This window comes from Erinaceus europaeus, chromosome 9, assembly GCF_950295315.1.
Source record: "Erinaceus europaeus chromosome 9, mEriEur2.1, whole genome shotgun sequence".
Lineage (NCBI taxonomy): Eukaryota > Metazoa > Chordata > Mammalia > Eulipotyphla > Erinaceidae > Erinaceus > Erinaceus europaeus.
Window position 1 is genome coordinate 126,701,261 of NC_080170.1, and position 13,835 is coordinate 126,715,095.

The window sequence follows — 13,835 nt, forward strand, 5'->3', positions numbered from 1 at the left end:
CAGACCATGGGCAGCTGTGGGGACCCTACACACCGTCCGGCGGCTCCCCTCCCAGCCCTGGCCCGCGGGTCACAGTGGGTGGCCCCCACGCAGGCCACCAAGGGCCTGAAGGCAGCAAAAACAGACCCTCCTCAGGGCACCAAAAGGGCAGCAAACTCAGGGCACAGCCCAGCCATCCATGCAGCCAGAACTGCGGAGCCCCGAGGACAGCCACAGACCCCCAACCTGCAGCCTGAGACCCCAACCTGCAGCCTGAGACCCCAACCTGCAGCCCTGAGACGCCCAACCTGCAGCCTGAGACCCCAACCTGCACCCTGAGACCCCAACCTGCAGCCCTGAGACCCCAACCTGCAGCCCTGAGACCCCAACCTGCAGCCTGAGACCCCAACCTGCAGCCCTGAGACCCCAACCTGCAGCCCTGAGACCCCAACCTACAGCTGAGACCCCAACCTGCACCCAGAGACCCCCCAACCTGCAGCCTGAGACCCCAACCTGCAGCCTGAGACCCCAACCTGCAGCCTGAGACCCCAACCTGCACCCTGAGACCCCAACCTGCAGCCCTGAGACCCCAACCTGCAGCCCTGAGACCCCCAACCTGCAGCCCTGAGACCCCAACCTGCAGCCCTGAGACCCCAACCTGCAGCCCTGAGACCCCAACCTGCAGCCTAAGACCCACAACCTGCAGCCCTGAGACCCCAACCTACAGCCTTGAGACCCCCAACCTGCAGCTGAGACCCCAACCTGCACCCAGAGACCCCCCAACCTGCACCCAGAGACCCCCAACCTGCAGCCTGAGACCCCAACCTACAATCTGAGACCCCAACCTACAGCCTGAGACCCCAACCTGCACCCTCAGACCCCAACCTGCAGCCCTGAGACCCCCAACCTGCAGCCCTGAGACCTCAACCTGCACCCTGAGACCCCTACCTGCAGCCATGAGACCCCAACCTACAGCTCTGAGACCCCAACCTGCAGCCTGAGACCCCCAACCTGCAGCCCTGAGACCCCAACCTGCAGCCCTGAGACCCCAACCTGCAGCCTGAGACCCCAACCTGCAGCCTGAGACCCCAACCTGCAGCCTGAGACCCCCAACCTGCAGCCTGAGACCCCCAACCTGCAGCCCTGAGACCCCCAACCTGCAGCCTGAGACCCCCAACCTGCACCCTGAGACCCCCAACCTGCAGCCCTGAGACCCCCAACCTGCAGCCTGAGACCCCCAACCTGCACCCTGAGACCCCCAACCTGCAGCCCTGAGACCCCAACCTGCAGCCTGAGACCCCAACCTGCAGCCTGAGACCCCAACCTGCAGCCCTGAGACCCCAACCTGCAGCTCTGAGACCCCAAACCTGCACCCAGAGAATCCCCAACCTGCACCCTGAGACCCCAACCTGCAGCCTGAGACCCCAACCTGCAGCCTGAGACCCCCAACCTGCACCCTGAGACCCCAACCTGCAGCCCTGAGACCCCAACCTGCAGCCTGAGACCCCAACCTGCAGACCTGAGACCCCAACCTGCAGCCCTGAGACCCCCCCAACCTGCAGCTGAGACCCCAACCTGCACCCAGAGACCCCCCAACCTGCACCCAGAGACCCCCCAACCTGCAGCCTGAGACCCCAACCTGCACCCTGAGACCCCAACCTGCAGCCCTGAGACCCCCAACCTGCAGCCCTGAGACCTCAACCTGCACCCTGAGACCCCTACCTGCAGCCCTGAGACCCCAACCTGCAGCCCTGAGACCCCAACCTGCAGCCCTGAGACCCCAACCTGCAGCCTAAGACCCCCAACCTGCAGCCCTGAGACCCCAACCTGCAGCCTGAGACCCCAACCTGCAGCCTGAGACCCCAACCTGCAGCCCTGAGACCCCAACCTGCAGCCCTGAGACCTCAACCTGCACCCTGAGACCCCTACCTGCAGCCCTGAGACCCCCAACCTACAGCCCTGAGACCCCAACCTGCAGCCTGAGACCCCTCCCGCGTGGACCCATCTCTCCCGACACAGCCGTGTGACGTACAAACTATGGAGTCGCCCTGTTTGCTGAGCCCCAAATGGCAACTTAACATCAGAAGTGACGTCCCCTCCTAGGGGCAGGCTGTCACACATTGCAGGTGCTCACTGGCATGTGCTCCCGTGGCCAGCAGACACCTCTGTGGCCTGTGACGCTCCCATGTCCAGCAGACTCTCCTGTGGCCAGTGATGCTCCCAAGGTCAGTGGACATCCCTGTGACCAGTGGACACCCCTGCGGCCAGCAGATGCTCCCATGGCCAGCGGACACCCCTGTGGCAGTGACGCCCCCATGGCCAGTGGACACCCCTGCAGCCAGCAGACGCTCCCATGGCCAGCGACACCCATGTGGCAGTGACGCCCCCATGGCCAGCGGACACCCCTGTAACCATTGGACACCCCTGCGGCCAGCAGACGCCCCCATGGCCAGCGACACCCCTGTGGCAGTGACGCCCCCATGGCCAGCGACACCCCTCCCGGCCAACAGACGCCCCCATGGCCAGTGGACACCCCTGCGGCCAGCAGATGCTCCCATGGCCAGCAGACACCCCTGTGGCAGTGACGCCCCCATGGCCAGCGACACCCCCCCTGCGGCCAGCAGACGCTCCCATGGCCAGCGGACACCCCTGCGGCCAGCAGATGCTCCCATGGCCAGCAGACACCCCTGTGGCAGTGACGCCCCCATGGCCAGCGACAACCCCCTGTGGCCAGCAGACGCCCCCATGGCCAGCGGACACGCTGTGGCAGTGACGCCCCTTTCCCTCTAGGTGCGCTGCCCCTGTTGGAAACTGGACGCCCTTACGTCCTGACACTGTCTTGCTGTCATTGTGTCTCACAGACACGCCGAGTCCATGTGCTCACAGCGCCTAGGGCAGCAGGGGCTTCAGCTGGTGACTTGGAAGGTCAGTGTCCCATGTTGCCCCTGACCCAGCATGCCTGCTCTCTGTGGGGACTGCTGGGAATCACTCCTCAAGGTGTCCAAGACTCTCCTGCCTGAGGCTCGAGGCCCCAGGCTCAGTCCCAGCACCACCATTAGCCAGGGCTCAGCAGGGCTCTGGGGAAAATAATAATGATGACAATAAAAATACCGGGCAGACAGACAGCACAGGGGTTCTGCCAGTCTCTCCTGCCTGAGGCTCCAAGGCCCCAGGTTCCATCCCCAGCACCACCTGGGGGTGGGGGGGACCAACCCCACACTTGTAATGACCTCTTACAGACAACAAGAAAAGAGCCAAGGAGACAGGAAGCTCATGATGCAAAAAGCCTCTCCTGCCAGAGGCCCTGAGGTCCCAGGTTCAGTCCCCAGCACCACCATCAGCCAGAGCTGAGCAGGGCTCTGTGGAAATTAATTAATGATAATAATGATAGTAATGGGGAGTCTGGCAGTAGCACAGCGGGTTAAGCACAGGAGGTGCAAAGCACAAGGACCGGCATAAGGATCCCGGTTCGAGCCCCCGGCTCCCCACCTGCAGGGGAGTTGCTTCATAGGCAGTGAAGCAGGTCTGCAGGTGTCTGTCTTTCTCTCCCCCTCTCTGTCTTCCCCTCCTCTCTCCATTTCTCTCTGTCCTATCCAACAACAATGACATCAATAACAACAATAATAGCTACAACAAGGGCAACAAAAGGGAATAAATAAACTTTAATAAATAAAAATAATAATGATAATGATAATAATGGAGAGATAGCACAGGGGTCTGCAAACAGACTCCCCTGCCTGAGGCTCTGAGGTCCCAGGTTCTAACCCCAGCTCCACCATCAGCCAGAGCTGAGCAGGGCTCTGGTGTCTGTCTGTGACCCCAACCAGAGTTTGGGACAATTAGCACACAAATGACGTGAGCCTGAGGCGGGGACACACAGGGAGGTATAAAAGCAGGGCTTGGAACAGCCCCTCGCTGGGTCCTGTGACCTCCACCATGGCGCCTCTGTTTGCCGTGAGTCCAGATTGATCCTGGCCTTTTCACGTGGTGATCTCTTGGGTAACGTACTTTGCCGACTCTGGACTTTTGGCTATTTTCTTAGCTAGACCTCTCCCCTCACATCCTCAGCGATTTTATTGAATAAACCTCTTTTGCTTTACATTAAATGGAGCACCTGGATATCAGCCCAAACAAAGCCCCTATGTTTAGACCCATCTCAGCTCCCCACTGCGAATCCAAAGCCCCATTTAAGCTTCGAGTTACATCTACCTGCCTGCCTACCTACCTACCTACCTTGCCTGCCTGCCTGCCTACCTACCTACCTGCCTGCCTACCTACCTACCTACCTACCTGCCTGCCTGCCTGCCTGCCTGCCTACCTGCCTGCCTACCTACCTGCCTGCCTGCCTGCCTACCTGCCTACCTGCCTGCCTGCCTACCTACCTGCCTACCTGCCTGTCTGCCTACCTACCTGCCTACCTGCCTGCCTGCCTGCCTGCCTGCCTACCTGCCTGCCTACCTACCTGCCTACCTGCCTGCCTGCCTACCTACCGGCCTACCTGCCTGCCTGCCTGCCTACCTGCCTGCCTACCTACCTGCCTACCTGCCTGCCTGCCTGCCTACCTGCCTGCCTACCTACCTACCTACCAGCCTAACTGGCTGCATGCCTACCTACCTACCTGCCTGCCTATCTACCTGCCTACCTACCTGCCTACCTGCCTGCCTGCCTACCTACCTGCCTACCTGCCTGCCTGCCTGCCTACCTGCCTGCCTACCTACCTACCTACCTGCCTACCTGCCTGCCTGCCTGTCTGTCTATCATCTATCCTCTCATCTATCTATCTATCTCTCTATCTATCTCTCTCTCTATCTCTCTATCTATCTACTATCTCATCTATTTATCATCTGTCATCTCTATCATCTATAATCAATCCATCTATCATCTATCATCTTGCTGTCATCTATCTATCAACTATCTATTACCAATCTCTCATCTCTCTCCATCTCTGTATCTCTTGATAAAAAAACAAAATCTTAAACAGATACCATGGCAGTGTCGGTCCATGGGAGGTAGTAAGTGGCTCCTGGGTGTGGGTGTTGGTGGCAGCACAGCCCCACATCTGTCAAACACCCTCAGCACAGTCCCCACACCTGTCACCCGCCCTTAGCACAGCCCCACAACTGTCACCCACCCTCAGCACAGCCCCCACACCTGTCACCTACCCTCAGCACAGCCCCCACACCTGTCACCCGCCCTCAGCACAGCCCCCACACCTGTCACCCACCCTCAGCACAGTCCCCACACCTGTCACCCGCCCTTAGCACAGCCCCACACCTGTCACCCACCCTCAGCACAGCCCCCACACCTGTCACCCGCCCTCAGCACAGTCCCCACACCTGTCACCCACCCTCAGCACAGCCCCCACACCTGTCACCTGCCCTCAGCACAGCCCCCACACCTGTCACCCGCCCTCAGCACAGTCCCCACACCTGTCACCCGCCCTTAGCACAGCCCCACACCTGTCACCCACCCTCAGCACAGCCCCCACACCTGTCACCCGCCCTCAGCACAGCCCCCACACCTGTCACCCGCCATCAGCACAGCCCCCACACCTGTCACCCACCCTCAGCACAGCCCCCACACCTGTCACCCGCCCTCAGCACAGCCCCCACACCTGTCACCCGCCCTCAGCACAGTCCCCACACCTGTCACCCGCCCTCAGCACAGTCCCCACACCTGTCACCCGCCCTCAGCACAGCCCCACACCTGTCACCCACCCTCAGCACAGCCCCCACACCTGTCACCCGCCCTCAGCACAGCCCCCACACCTGTCACCCGCCCTCAGCACAGCCCCCACACCTGTCACCCGCCCTCAGCACAGTCCCCACACCTGTCACCCGCCCTTAGCACAGCCCCACAACTGTCACCCACCCTCAGCACAGCCCCCACACCTGTCACCCACCCTCAGCACAGCCACCACAACAATCACCCACCCTCAGCACAGCCCCACACCTGTCACGTGCCCTCAGCATAGCCACCACACCTGTCACCCACCCTCAGCACAGTCCCCACACCTGTCACCCGCCCTTAGCACAGCCCCACAACTGTCACCCGCCCTCAGCACAGCCCCCACACCTGTCACCCACCCTCAGCACAGCCACCACACCTGTCACCCGCCCTCAGCACAGTCCCCACACCTGTCACCCACCCTCAGCACAGCCCCACACATGTCACCACCCTCAGCACAGCCGCACACCTGTCACCCGCCCTCAGAACAGCCACCACACCTGTCACCTGCCCTCAGCACAGTCCCCACACCTGTCACCGAACCTCAGCACAGCCCCACACGTGTCACCCACCCTCAGCACAGTCCCCACACCTGTGACCCACCCTCAGCACAGCCCCACAGGTGTCACCCACCCTGAGCACAGCCCCACAACTGTCACCCGCCCTCAGCAAAGCCCCCACACCTGTCACCCACCCTCAGCACAGCCACCACACCTGTCACCCGCCCTCAGCAGTCCCCACACCTGTCACCCGACCTCAGCACAGCCCACACCTGTCACCTGCCCTCAGCACAGCCCCCACACCAGTCACCCAACCTCATCACAGTCCCCACACCTGTCACCCACCCTCAGCACAGCCCCACACATGTCACCACCCTCAGCACAGCCGCACACCTGTCAACCGCCCTCAGAACAGCCACCACACCTGTCACCTGCCCTCAGCACAGTCCCCACACCTGTCACCGACCCTCAGCACAGCCCCACACGTGTCACCCACCCTCAGCACAGTACCCACACCTGTGACCCACCCTAAGCACAGCCCCACAGGTGTCACCCACCCTGAGCACAGCCCCACACCTGTCACCCACCCTCAGCACAGCCACCACACCTGTCACCCACCCTCAGCACAGCCCCACACCTGTCACCCGCCCTCAGCAGTCCCAACACCTGTCACCCAACCTCAGCACAGCCCCACACCTGTCACCTGCCCACAGCACAGCCCCCACACCAGTCACCCAACCTCAGCACAGTCCCCACACCTGTAACCCGCCACAGCACAGCCCAACAACTGTCACCCACACTCAGCACAGCCCCACACCTGTCACCCACCCTCAGCACAGCCACCACACCTGTCACCACCCTCAGCACAGCCGCACACCTGTCACCCGCCCTCAGCACAGCCACCACACCTGTCACCCGCCCTCAGCACAGTCCCCACACCTGTCACCGACCCTCAGCACAGCCCCACATGTGTCACCCATCCTCAGCACAGTAACCACACCTGTCACCCACCCTCAGCACAGCCCCACACGTGTCACCGACCCTCAGCACAGTACCCACACCTGTCACCCACCCTCAGCACAGCCGCCACACCTGTCACACACCCTCAGCACAACCCCACACCTGTCACCAACCCTCAGCACAGTCCCCACACCTGTCACCCGCCCTCAGCACAACCACCACACCTGTCACCCGCCCTCAGCACAGCCCCCACACCTGTCACACACCCACAGCACAGCCACCACACCTGTCACACACCCTCAGCACAGCCACCACACCTGACACACACCCTCAGCAAGCCCCAACACCTATCACCCGCCCTCAGCAAAGCCACCATACCTGTCACACACCCTCAGCACAGCAACCACACCTGTCACCCGACCTCAGCACAGCTCCACACCTGTCACCCGCCCTCAGCACAGCTCCACACCTGTCACCCGCCCTCAGCATTGCCACCACACCTGTCACCCACCCTCAGCACAGCCACCACAACAATCACCCACCCTCAGCACAGCCCCACACCTGTCACGTGCCCTCAGCATAGCCACCACACCTGTCACCCACCCTCAGCACAGCCACCACACCTGTCACCCGCCCTCTGCACAGCCCCACAACTGTCACCCACCCTCAGCACAGTCCGCACACCTGTCACCACCCTCAGCACAGCCGCACACCTGTCACCCGCCCTCAGCACAGCCACCACACCTGTCACCCGCCCTCAGCACAGTCCCCACACCTGTCACCGACCCTCAGCACAGCCCCACACGTGTCACCCACCGTCAGCACAGTACCCACACCTGTCACCCACCCTCAGCACAGCCCCACACGTGTCACCGACCCTCAGCACAGCCCCACACCTGTCACCCACCCTCAGCACAGCCCCACACCTGTCACCCATCCTCAGCACAGCCCCACACCTGTCACCCGCCCTCAGCACAGCCCCCACACCTGTCACCCGCCATCAGCACAGCCACCACACCTGTCACACACCCTCAGCATAGCCCCCACATGTCACCCACCCTCAGCACAGCCCCACACCTGTCACACACCCTCAGCACAGCCACCACACCTGTCACACACCCTCAGCATAGCCACCACAACTGTCACCGACCCTCAGCACAGCCCCACACCTGTCACCTGCCCTCAGCACAGCCAACACACCAATCACACACCCTCAGAAAGCCACCACACCTTTCACACACCCTCAGCACAGCCCCCACACCTGTCACCCACCCTCAGCACAGCCCCACACCTGCCACCCGCCATCAGCACAGTCCCCACACATGTCACCCACCCTCAGCACAGTCCCACACCTGTCACCCACCCTCAGCATAGCCACCACACCTGTTACCCACCCTCAGCACAGCCACCACACCTGTCACTCACCCTCAGCACAGCCCCACACCTGTCACCCACCCTCAGCACAGTCCTTACACCTGTCACCCGTCCTCAGCACAGCCCCCCCCACCTGTCACCCGCCATCAGCACAGCCACCACACCTGTCACCCACCCTCAGCACAGCTCCACACCTGTCACCCGCCCTCAGCATTGCCACCACACCTGTCACCCACCCTCAGCACAGCCACCACAACAATCACCCACCCTCAGCACAGCCCCACACCTGTCACGTGCCCTCAGCATAGCCACCACACCTGTCACCACCCTCAGCACAGCCGCACACCTGTCACCCGCCCTCAGCACAGCCACCACACCTGTCACCCGCCCTCAGCACAGTCCCCACACCTGTCACCGACCCTCAGCACAGCCCCACACGTGTCACCCACCGTCAGCACAGTACCCACACCTGTCACCCACCCTCAGCACAGCCCCACACGTGTCACCGACCCTCAGCACAGCCCCACACCTGTCACCCACCCTCAGCACAGCCCCACACCTGTCACCCATCCTCAGCACAGCCCCACACCTGTCACCCGCCCTCAGCACAGCCCCCACACCTGTCACCCGCCATCAGCACAGCCACCACACCTGTCACACACCCTCAGCATAGCCCCCACATGTCACCCACCCTCAGCACAGCCCCACACCTGTCACACACCCTCAGCACAGCCACCACACCTGTCACACACCCTCAGCATAGCCACCACAACTGTCACCGACCCTCAGCACAGCCCCACACCTGTCACCTGCCCTCAGCACAGCCAACACACCAATCACACACCCTCAGAAAGCCACCACACCTTTCACACACCCTCAGCACAGCCCCCACACCTGTCACCCACCCTCAGCACAGCCCCACACCTGCCACCCGCCATCAGCACAGTCCCCACACATGTCACCCACCCTCAGCACAGTCCCACACCTGTCACCCACCCTCAGCATAGCCACCACACCTGTTACCCACCCTCAGCACAGCCACCACACCTGTCACTCACCCTCAGCACAGCCCCACACCTGTCACCCACCCTCAGCACAGTCCTTACACCTGTCACCCGTCCTCAGCACAGCCCCCCCACCTGTCACCCGCCATCAGCACAGCCACCACACCTGTCACCCACCCTCAGCACAGCCCCACACCTGTCACCCACCCTCAGCACAGTCCTTACACCTGTCACCCACCCTCAGCATAGCCACCACACCTGTCACCCACCCTCAGCACAGCCACCACACCTGTCACCCACCCTCAGCACAGCCCCCACACCTGTCACCCACCCTCAGCACAGCCACCACACCTGTCACCCACCCTTAGCACAGCCACCACACCTGTCACCCACCCTCAGCACAGCCCCACACCTGTCACCCACCCTCAGCACAGCCACCACACCTGTCACCCACCCTCAGCACAGCCACCACACCTGTCACCCACCCTCAGCACAGCCCCCACACCTGTCACCCACCCTCAGCACAGCCCCCACACCTGTCACCCACCCTCAGCACAGCCCCACACCTGTCACCCACCCTCAGCACAGCCACTACACCTGTCACCCACCCTCAGCACAGCCACCACACCTGTCACACACCCTCTGCACAGCTCCACACCTGTCACCCACACAGTCCATTCTGCCTCTTGTGGACACCAAGTGGACATGAAAGCCCTTCCAGGTGACCTGTCCCCCATCGGACACTCCCGCAGTCGGGGCACCTGGTTCCCGCATGGGCCTACACCGTCGACGGAGGGTCAGTCTGGAGCGGGTGGACGGGAGCCTTTCCCGTGGAGCCGGCCCGCATCATGGCCACACGTCCCTCCAGCCTTCCTGATCTCCTGAGGCAGTCTGAGCGTCACCTCAGGAGGGTCAAGCACCAGGGACAAAGCCGTCCCCCGGCCGGCATGACCTCAGGCCGAGGCCCCCGCAGCAGGCAGCACAGGAGGCCGGGGTCACGAGGTCTCCAGGCGGAGGAGGACACAGGGCACTGACGGTCACACGAGGGGCGGTCAGAGCATGCGGGGTCCAGGCAGGGCAGAGGACACTCACATCTGGGTGGGGGATGGCGTACTGTCCCTGGATGGTGTAGGCCTGCAGGGAGAGAGAAACACGGTCAGCACCCACCACTGTCTTCTGCGAGGCAGGCCAGCCCAGCTTCCCCGACCCTTGACCCTCTGCCCGAGCTCCAGCTCCGGGAGGGACCCTGGCGGGGCCTGGCCTGACTGTCACTCCTCTGAGCGGCACTTTTATTTGAAGACCAGAGCACTGATCAACTCTGGGTTAAAAACGAAGACAAAAGCTTTTCTGTTTGCTAGGATGGAGAGAAAGAGAGAGAGAGAGAGAGAGAGAGAGAGGGTGGGCCCTACCCCACTGCTCAGGAAGCTTCCCCTGCAGGTGGGGAGTGGGGGCTCGCACCCCGGTCCTCATGCAGGGTAACCAGTGCTCTCAGCCAGGTGCGCCCAGAGCAAACACCCCAGGAGCAGAAGCGTCTGCAGAGGGAGCCGCGAAGGCTTGGGGAGCCCCAGGGGTGAGGGCCCGCCACCCGCCCGTCCTGTCCTTCCCCCACAGCTGGGGCTTCTGGGGGGGCAGCTCCCAGAGGGCCATGGGGCCCAAGGCCAGGACGGCTGTCACTCAGACAGTGAAGCCTGAGCCCCACCCCAGGGTCCATGACGGAGCCCCACAGAGGACACGCACACAGGCCAGGAGAGCAGAGAGCGAGGCCAGGCAGGTGGGGTCACTGGGGCCTGCCTGGGGACACCACTGGCCTCCCGCCTGAAGGGATCTCATCAGACCTGCAGGACCACTCCCTCAGCCCTGGGGGCACCATCACGGCACCTGCAGGGCAGTCGCAGCACCTGGGGGACTGTCATGGGACCTGAGGGGCACAGTCATGGGACCCTGGGGGCAGTGTCATGGGACCTGGGGGACACAGTCATGGGACCCTGGGGGGCAGTGTCATGGGACCTGGGGGGCACAGTCATGGGGCCCTGGGGGGCAGTGTCATGGGACCTGGGGGGTACAGTTATGGACCCTGGGGCGCAGTGTCATGGGACCTGGGGGACTGTCATGGGACCTGAGGGGACTGTCATGGGACCTGAGGGGCACAGTCATGGGACCTGGGGTACTGTCATGGGACCTGAGGGGACTGACATGGGACCTGAGGGACTGTAATGGGACCTGAGGGGCACAGTCATGGGACCTGGGGCACTGTCATGGGACCTGAGGGGGCTGTCATGGAACCTGGGGGGTAAAGTCATGGGACCCTGGGGGGCAGTGTCATGGGACCTGGGGGACTGTCATGGGACCTGAGGGGCACAGTCATGGGACCCTGGGGGGCACTGTCATGCGACCTGGGGGACTGTCATGGGACCCTGGGGGTACAGTCATGGACCCTGGAGGGCACTGTCCTGGTACCCTGGGGGCACTGTCATGGGACCCTGGAGGGCACTGTCCTGGTACCCTGGGGGTACAGTCATGGGACCCTGTCATGGGACCTGGGGGACTGTCATGGGACCTGAGGGGCACAGTCATGGGACCTGAGGGGCACAGTCATGGGACCTGAGGGGACTGTCATGGGACCTGGGGGGGTAAAGTCATGGGACCTGGGGGACTGTCATGGGACCTGGGGGCACTGTCATGGGACCTGGGGGACTGTCATGGGACCTGGGGGACTTTCATGGGACCTGAGGGCACTGTCATGGGACCTGAGGGGCACAGTCATGGGACCCTGGGGGGCACTGTCATGGGACCCTGGGGGGCACTGTCATGGGACCTGAGGGCACTGTCATGGGACCTGAGGGGTACAGTCATGGGACCCTGGGGGGTGCAGTCATGGGACCTGGGGGACTGTCATGGGACCTGAGGGGACTGTCATGGGACCCTGGGGGGTACAGTCATGGGACCTGGGGGACTGTCATGGGACCTGAGGGGACTGTCATGGGACCTGGGGGACTGTCATGGGACCCTGGGGAGCACTGTCATGGGACCCTGGGGGGCACTGTCATGGGACCCTGGAGGGCACAGTCATGGGACCCTGGAGGGCACCGTCATGGGACCCTGGGGGGCACAGTCATGGGACTCTGGGGGGTACAGTCATGGGACCCTGGAGGGCACCATCATGGGACCCTGGGGGGCACTTTCATGGGACCCTGGGGGGCACCATCATGGGACCCTGGGGGGCACCGTCATGGGACCCAGTGGGCACTGTCATGGGACTCAGGGGTCTCCTGCTCTCGAGACTCCTCCACACACTCAGTGCCCACCTGCTGCCCACTCATCTCTCACCTCAGTCTGGGGCTGCTCTGCCCCCACCCCCACCCAACCTGCTCATTGCCCCCAGCCCCTCCCCTCTGCCTGGTGACTATCCCTCCTGTCCTCCTGTCCGTCTGTCCCAACTGCAGGTGGGGCCCCACCCCCTCTCACACCCCTGGTCTCTGGGTGCCTGACTCTGGGCCGTCACTTGCTGTCCTCACCCCCAATGCCAAGGGTCCCCAGCCCAGGATGGGGGGTGGGTGCTGACATGTCGGTGTCAGTGCACAGGCCCGGTGGCATCTGGGGGCACCACGGTGCAGGACTTCGGGGGCTGTGAGCACCTGGCCGGTGGGGTCCCTTGGGGCCTGGCGCCCCTGCTGCGCCACCCGCTGTCCTGCCCTTGCCGGCTGCCCGCCCTCAGGTCTGACAAGATGCCTGCGGTGGTGGGGACAGTGGCGCCCGGCGCCTCTCTGCCTCCCGAGACCCCCGCCCCCGCCCCACGCCCGGCTCTCGGTCTGAGCTCCTCCCACACAGACACGGCCGGCACTGGACGCGGAGCCCTCGGGAGCGGCTCAGGTGAAGGGGAGTCCACGGCCGGTGGACAACGGGTGGGCATCCGGGGTGGGCAGCACCCCAGGACCGTCTGGCACAGTTGGAGCTGAGGCTTCCCATCCAGCCCAGGGGTGGAGGCGCAGGACCCCAGACCCAGGATGTCTGTCCCCGAGCCCTGGCCCTCGTGTCCGCCAGCAGCTCTGTGTCCCCCAGGAGCCAGGTGGCCGAGGGCTCCGGTCCAGTGGGCACAGGGCCACAGCACGGGAGGCAAGAAAACCTGAGTGACTAACGGGCAGCGGCGGGTGCTGCAGAATAAGGCTGAGGTTGGCAGTGGGGGCCAGCGGGTCAGCTCTTACCTGACCACCTGCAAAAATGACAGGGGTGGAGGCGGGCTTTGGGCGGTAGGGAATGGTGGCACCTTTCGGTGGGGACTAGGAAAAGGGAC

At 63.3% G+C, this 13,835-nt stretch overlaps 1 protein-coding gene and 3 long non-coding RNA genes across 10 annotated transcripts in view; all 4 read right to left on the bottom strand.

Annotated features, from left to right (window-relative positions):
• PCBP3 (poly(rC) binding protein 3) overlaps positions 1–13,835 on the bottom strand; it is a 59,656-nt gene that overhangs the window by 6,925 nt on the left and 38,896 nt on the right. For 3 of the 7 annotated variants that reach the window (XM_060198882.1, XM_060198877.1, XM_060198878.1), the window contains exons 7-8: positions 13,681–13,821; positions 10,637–10,678 (exon numbers count right to left, since the gene is read on the bottom strand). In XM_060198882.1, coding sequence (XP_060054865.1) covers positions 10,637–10,678; positions 13,681–13,821 — 183 coding nt within the window. The remainder of the gene's footprint in view (positions 1–10,636; positions 10,679–13,680; positions 13,822–13,835) is intronic. The other 4 variants (XM_060198884.1, XM_060198883.1, XM_060198881.1 and 1 more) reach the window with 2 other exon arrangements.
• Positions 861–1,802, bottom strand: LOC132540274 (uncharacterized). Its single transcript, XR_009551478.1, has 4 exons — positions 1,779–1,802; positions 1,639–1,675; positions 1,087–1,263; positions 861–901 (listed from the first exon to the last, which is right to left on the bottom strand). It is a non-coding gene; the product is annotated as an uncharacterized LOC132540274 (long non-coding RNA).
• LOC132540512 (uncharacterized) lies at positions 5,740–7,334 on the bottom strand. The gene is made up of 3 exons (XR_009551723.1): positions 7,268–7,334; positions 5,963–5,993; positions 5,740–5,809 (listed from the first exon to the last, which is right to left on the bottom strand). It is a non-coding gene; the product is annotated as an uncharacterized LOC132540512 (long non-coding RNA).
• LOC132540275 (uncharacterized) lies at positions 10,819–12,495 on the bottom strand. Its single transcript, XR_009551479.1, has 5 exons — positions 12,467–12,495; positions 12,271–12,359; positions 11,915–12,024; positions 11,485–11,506; positions 10,819–11,422 (listed from the first exon to the last, which is right to left on the bottom strand). It is a non-coding gene; the product is annotated as an uncharacterized LOC132540275 (long non-coding RNA).